Source organism: Columba livia, chromosome 5 (assembly GCF_036013475.1).
Source record: "Columba livia isolate bColLiv1 breed racing homer chromosome 5, bColLiv1.pat.W.v2, whole genome shotgun sequence".
Taxonomy (NCBI): domain Eukaryota; kingdom Metazoa; phylum Chordata; class Aves; order Columbiformes; family Columbidae; genus Columba; species Columba livia.
The window spans coordinates 51,071,227-51,077,226 of NC_088606.1; the positions used below are offsets into that span (position 1 = coordinate 51,071,227).

Below are 6,000 nucleotides of genomic sequence, written 5' to 3' on the forward strand. Positions count from 1 at the left end.
AGTGCTATGAGGGGGTTTATCTTGTACAATCAAAATTTCAGAAATTTTCAGATTCCTGTCAAGAGTTCACCAATTTCACCAAACCTAAATCTTCTCTGTAAATGTTGTTGCATATGTAAGAGACTGGAGACTTCTTTGGTTCTCAGTATCAGACAGCAAATTTATTTTAGAGTTAAATGTGCATGAATTTTAAAAAGTTAGTCCACATTTACTGTCAGAAAGTTATTACAGTTCTAAGACTCTCCTTTCAAAAATGAAAAGATTTGTAAGTGTTATTCTAAAAAGACTTAGATTCCTAATAAATTCTGTTGGATCTAGTAATTGCTTTGTATGACAGATTTGTATAACTCCTTTCCTTTTAATATATGAGGTTATCATTGCGATATAGGACTTTAATAAAGACACACGATAAATTAAATTCAATATTTAAAATTTTGTCTTCATAAATGATAGCCAGATAGCTATCCAATAGGATTTAGAATTGTTTCCTTTTCCATTGCTTGGTTTACATATTTTTTTGAAATTAAGAAATGTCTGTCACACATCATATCTCATTTATATGATCCCTTTCTTTTTTTTTTTCCTTAAAATTTATAGCCTAATTCCTCAGTCTTTGTTGATAAGTGCCAGAATTGTTTCTGCACTAATGAAGTTAACGTCAGCACTCAACTGAATATCATCTCATGTGAACATATTCCATGCAACACATATTGTGAACCAGTAAGTGACAAACTTAAACAAAAGACAAACAAACAAACAAAAAACCCCAAGATGCCCATGTATCTGAAAAGCATTTTGATCAATGAGTGGTATAAGCAAAGGACAAGGAGCAGGAGTCTAGAGTCCATCTGTAGTGTGGATGCCAACTGTCCTTGAGCAATAGATTGCATGAAGCTTGACTGTGTAACTTATGGTATTCAGTTCACATTGGGAGGATTAGCTGGGAAATTTCTGTAGACCACTTAATGGAGTGATATTTAATTATTAGGCATATTTATTACAGTGCTTTAATTTATTCCATCTATAGCCTGCTTTTTTTTACCTGTCTTCCATTGGATTGGAACACAGAAAGGCACAAATCTAGAGTGCGCTTCAAAGCATCAATTAATGGGTTAGTGTGTTTTCATTTATTTCTCAAAAATGCATCTCTCATTGTGCTTTCATTTTTTATTAATTTTAATATCTAGGCATATGAATATCAACCAGTGAAAGGTGAATGCTGTGGAAGATGTGTGCAGACTAAGTGTGTTATACATACAGCAAACAATTCTGCCCTCATTTTGAGTGTAAGTATGCTCTTCATCTCACAACTCCACCCAATTTGTAAAATTTCCACTTTCAGAGAGTGAACATCTCCTTGTCAGAGATGAGGCTTAGTGTAAGTTTGCACCTCAAAGGTCAGAGCCTCACCTAAACCAAAGCTTATCTACATTTTTTTTGGCCTAAAGGAAGTACCCATGAAATCAAATTTTCTGGAAGGCTCTTTCTGGAATGACAAATCCGATACCAGGAAGGGTTTTTGTTGCAATGTATGGAAGCTTGGGCTTTTCTATATTATTTTATTTCTGCATACTGAAAACCATTAGTATATCCTTTGTACAAAACAATCCTATTGCCCCTGCAGGGTGAAAGTTTAGGATTGTTCTTAATGACCATATAACAGCTTTCCATAGGCAAGATCCATTGGCATGGATGATATTGTTAATAACTCTAATGTGCTCTACATACTTCAGAGAGATTTTTATTTTCCAAGGGAAATCCCATGTAAAACAGAATATTTTCTCCATGTATGGCATGCTGCAATACATGGAGAAAATCTCCATCCAAAATGGCTGTTGATCTAAAAATAATCGACAGTGAAACAAGAGGAAAACCATTGTCAGAGGACAGGAAAATTTCTGTCTGGGCTCCCATCAACTTTCTATATTACATTTTGTATTTTGCTTGCAGCCTGGAGAGTTTAAAAATGATCCTTACAACAACTGCACCATTTATAGCTGTGTAAATATCCACAACCAGTTAATCTCTTCCACATCTGAGATTACCTGCCCAGCATTCAATGAGGAGAGCTGCAAACCCGTAAGTAAATAAGGATAATTTACCTTCTTCTCAATGCACACATTACTTTGGTTTAGTTCAGCCACCTAACTAGCAAGAGAAGTCAAATTAAGCTCTGATGACCTTTCACCAAAGTTTATTAGTCCCAGGGGCAAAAGTTTCTGCTGCATAGACCTGTAGAGTGTATAAAATAAGATATCTGGGTTGTTCAAGGCTTACAACAGGCAACTGTCTCTCGCTGGCCAAAACACTGGTCAGCACATGAGATGATATACAAAGTCCTCTCTGACTGCTTTTTGTGGGGTCCTATCTGAACAAGAACCATGTTTTCTTGAATATCACAGAAACACAAGCTATTCAGTCAGTAGGCTGCCAGTCACACTGTGCAGACTCCTCATTCAAATATAGAAGACTCTGAGAAAACATATTTTGGAATTGTTTCTGAGGAAAAGTTCCATGGTGTTAACTGTAGACCTCCTCCAAAGCATTATCTTCATTTCCACAATCCTTTGTAAACTGATAGGTTTCAAGTCTGGAAGAGGCCATTATCTTTGTTTATTCAGAACAATGGTGCAGTTTTCACTGGTTACTTCCAGTCACTGAGAAATTACTTTTCTCAGTTATTGACCTAAAGACCTCTTTAATACAGGCAAAGAAAATGATGTTATTTTTCCTGTTTCTTTGTTCTTTTAGGGAACTATTACATTCTTACCTAACGGTTGCTGCAAAACCTGTAAGTATGCCAGTGTAACTGAATAAGCAATACAGAGAATGAATTTTCTTCTTAAATCAACCAATTTTTTGGCCATGGAGGCTGACAAGTTTGTATTTAAATTTTTATGTTTGTTATGCCAAGCATTCACTGTCTGAACTCTCTGAGAAAGTTTAAACTGAAGCAGAAAGACCATTTAAGACAATTCTTTGAGTGCATTAATGAAGTTCAGAGAGTACTGAACTTCTGGAGCCATTTCACTGAAAGTATTATTTTCTGATCTTTCCCTATAGGTGCACCTCTGGATAGTTCCACACAGTGTTCTGTCCGTCAAAGAGAAGACTTTATCACCTATAAGGGCTGCCGTTCTGTGGACAGAGTTGTCATGACAGAATGTGAAGGAACATGTGGAACCTTCTCACTGTAAGTAAACTGATTGGATAATGAAATTTGAAGTCTGCTGACACTGAGCTTGTTTATATAAAAGGAACAAGAAATAGCTAGACTACAGAATGGTAGAAGACCTGAAACTATCAGTTCCCCAAATCATGGGCACAAAATAATGAGATTTGTGACTGAACAGTGTATTCATCTTAATACAAAGCAGGAAAGTGTTTAAAATTACCTTGGGATTCAGACAGCTATGATAATGTCTATTCTTCCATTAAAAGTTGGCTTTTCTATCATTTGTATCAGACTACCTTGGCTAGAAATCATCACAAGAGAACAAGTATTATTTCCTGCATTGGGAATGAACCTGGAGAGCAGCCAGACATGATGTTTGTAAGCCGAAAAGCTGCTTCTCAATAATTAACACTTAAAATGAAATACACATACATTGTTTAAAGAAAGATTCAAACTTGCACCATTTTATATAGCAAAGAAATTAGAAAACAAATGTTTTAGTGGTGGCGTTAGTAGAGTAGTTTCACTGTACATTTTTCTCTGAAATGAGAGAATCTGCAAGAAACTGGCTATAAGAAAGTGGCTAGTAGGACACCTGGTACTGAGCTATTAAAACACTGGAAAAAATTCTAGCTCCTCAAAGAAACTGTCATTTTCTGTCTGTCATTGAATATGCTACAGGGCACCTTACATGGGAGAAAACTGATCTTTAGTCTCATATTGAACCCTGATTAGACAGTGGGTTTGTTAGTATTTTGAAATACCCTGTTATCTTAGAGTCTTGCTGTGGTTACCTTTGCACACAAATTCAAGAAAAAGAAGGCTTTTTACACAGTTTATAGCCTGATGTTGGCAGTTTCTGCAGGTTAGGAATGGTGCTTGGGAAGCTGATGAACACAACACTGCAAAAAATACTTTGCTTTGAGATATGAACAGGAAGAGCTGCTGCTTCCCCTTTGTGATAATACTTCCTGGTTTGGGATATGCACTTTAATTCATGTGAAGCAACTGTAGCCCTTGTAGCCGATTGATTGATGTGATGCCATTGTAGATGGTACCATAGACACTTGTTTGCTGTCTGTGCAGTTTTCTTGTTCAGGTCAGGGCTTTGTCTGCCCTTAATTGTTGACCTGGTGTGTTTAACATCCATCAGCACTGGGATGATGAGAGGAATCTAAGGTAGCTGAGCTCCTAGAACTCATTGTGTTTTTTTACCAGGACTTCGATACTAATTGTTTTACCAGAAAATGCAATTAATTTTAAAAGCATATTGTTATAATCACTGGTCTGTCAGATGAGCTTAGCACTTCTATTAACCACGCTATGGCTCTTCTAGATATTATTCCAAACTTTTCACAGGAGTTCTGTACCTAATTTCACCCTCTCCTCTGTATGTTGGCTTCTGGCACAGAGTAATGTTACCATTTTCCATATTAACAGATACTCTGCTGAGGCCAATTCTATGGAGCACAGCTGTTCCTGCTGCAGGGAATCAAGGACTATTGTGAAGGATGTGCAACTGAAATGCCCTACTGGGCACTCAATTTCACATAAATATGTTTATGTGGAAAGCTGCAGCTGTCAAGACACTGAATGCAGCCTCTCACAATCCAGTGAGACACAGAGCACAGAAGAAAATGACAACATGAGTACTCTGAACCGTATCAAGAGGGCCATCAGCTTAACATCAAAATGAAGACAAAAAAACCTAGCAGCTTTTAACTAAAAGGACTATGGACCATTCTCATCTTCCTTTACTACTTTCGAACTTTGCTTTTGCCAGTTCGTTTGTCCTGTTCTCTGATTAATTTTAACAGGGCTCTATTTATTTGTGCACAACATAAGAACACAAATATGTATTCTTCCAAGTGCGCAGCCTTTAGGTCCTTTTATAAGCAGCTTATTTTCTCTGAATTATTAAAAGCACATTTGAAAAACATGTGGGTTTTGTGCTTATTCATGTGCTGTCTTGATGAGCCTGAGTTTTAAAAGAGAAGAAAAAATATTTTTCAAGTTACAGGAATTCAACTGACATATTTCCTAAATTTTGGGGGTATTTATTTCTGGGTCCTATAAGACTGAAATATCAGAAGTTACTGTCTGCCCCACCTTACCCAGCGTGTAATGTGGGGTAGAATTTGATGCTGTCTGCCAGAACAAACCCAAAGATGAGTAATGTGCCATGAAGTGAATTAGATGACTTGGAGAAACATCTAGTTCAGCACCAGATCTCATTTTAGCATTTAGCAGTACATTAGAATTGTCTCAGTTCATCTCCATTATATATTTTCACTAAGAAAATAGTCCCTCAGCTATAAGAATATGAAGTTCATTCGCAGTGCTTGAGGGATTCATAGTTAGGACTGCATAGTAAGAGGTGTCCAGATTCCAGTGTTCGCAAAGCACATGTCTGTCTCTGAGCTGGTAATCCTAGGCTTCCTCTAGAGGAAGTGGAGAGGAATAGCCATTTTCAACATTTGTTTGTCTCACAACAAAGGACACATCCAAAGGAGGTTAGCCGAGTTGCATTCTAAAGTGCGTGTTTAACTGATCTTACTGTAAGGGGAGCTGAAGGAGATTAGCTAAGAGACGGCCATCTCTCTTGAATCATCTGAAGTACAATGAAGGTAATCCACACATTCTGTTGTGTATGAAAAATGCTTTTGTCATTATTTTTGTCTTAGTTAATGAACACTAATTGTGCTTTACACTTCTGAGAACTCAAAGTGACTGCTTGAGCCACAGCCAACTCGAGTATAAGCATCTTTACTCCATAAAGAATTGGTGGCATCATTTCGTGCTACTACTAGACCTGCCAAATGCAT

The 6,000-nt window shown here is 37.0% G+C and overlaps 1 protein-coding gene across 2 annotated transcripts in view; it reads left to right on the forward strand.

The window, feature by feature from the left end:
• The window catches only part of MUC2 (mucin 2, oligomeric mucus/gel-forming), a 61,539-nt gene extending 56,425 nt beyond the window's left edge, over positions 1 to 5,114 (forward strand). For both annotated transcript variants that reach the window (XM_065065066.1, XM_065065067.1), the window contains exons 49-54: positions 598 to 720; positions 1,188 to 1,286; positions 1,951 to 2,079; positions 2,752 to 2,791; positions 3,064 to 3,193; positions 4,616 to 5,114. In XM_065065066.1, the coding sequence (XP_064921138.1) occupies positions 598 to 720; positions 1,188 to 1,286; positions 1,951 to 2,079; positions 2,752 to 2,791; positions 3,064 to 3,193; positions 4,616 to 4,871 (777 nt within the window). In that variant the 3' untranslated portion in view covers positions 4,872 to 5,114. The remainder of the gene's footprint in view (positions 1 to 597; positions 721 to 1,187; positions 1,287 to 1,950; positions 2,080 to 2,751; positions 2,792 to 3,063; positions 3,194 to 4,615) is intronic.
• The last annotated feature ends 886 nt before the right edge of the window (positions 5,115 to 6,000 follow it).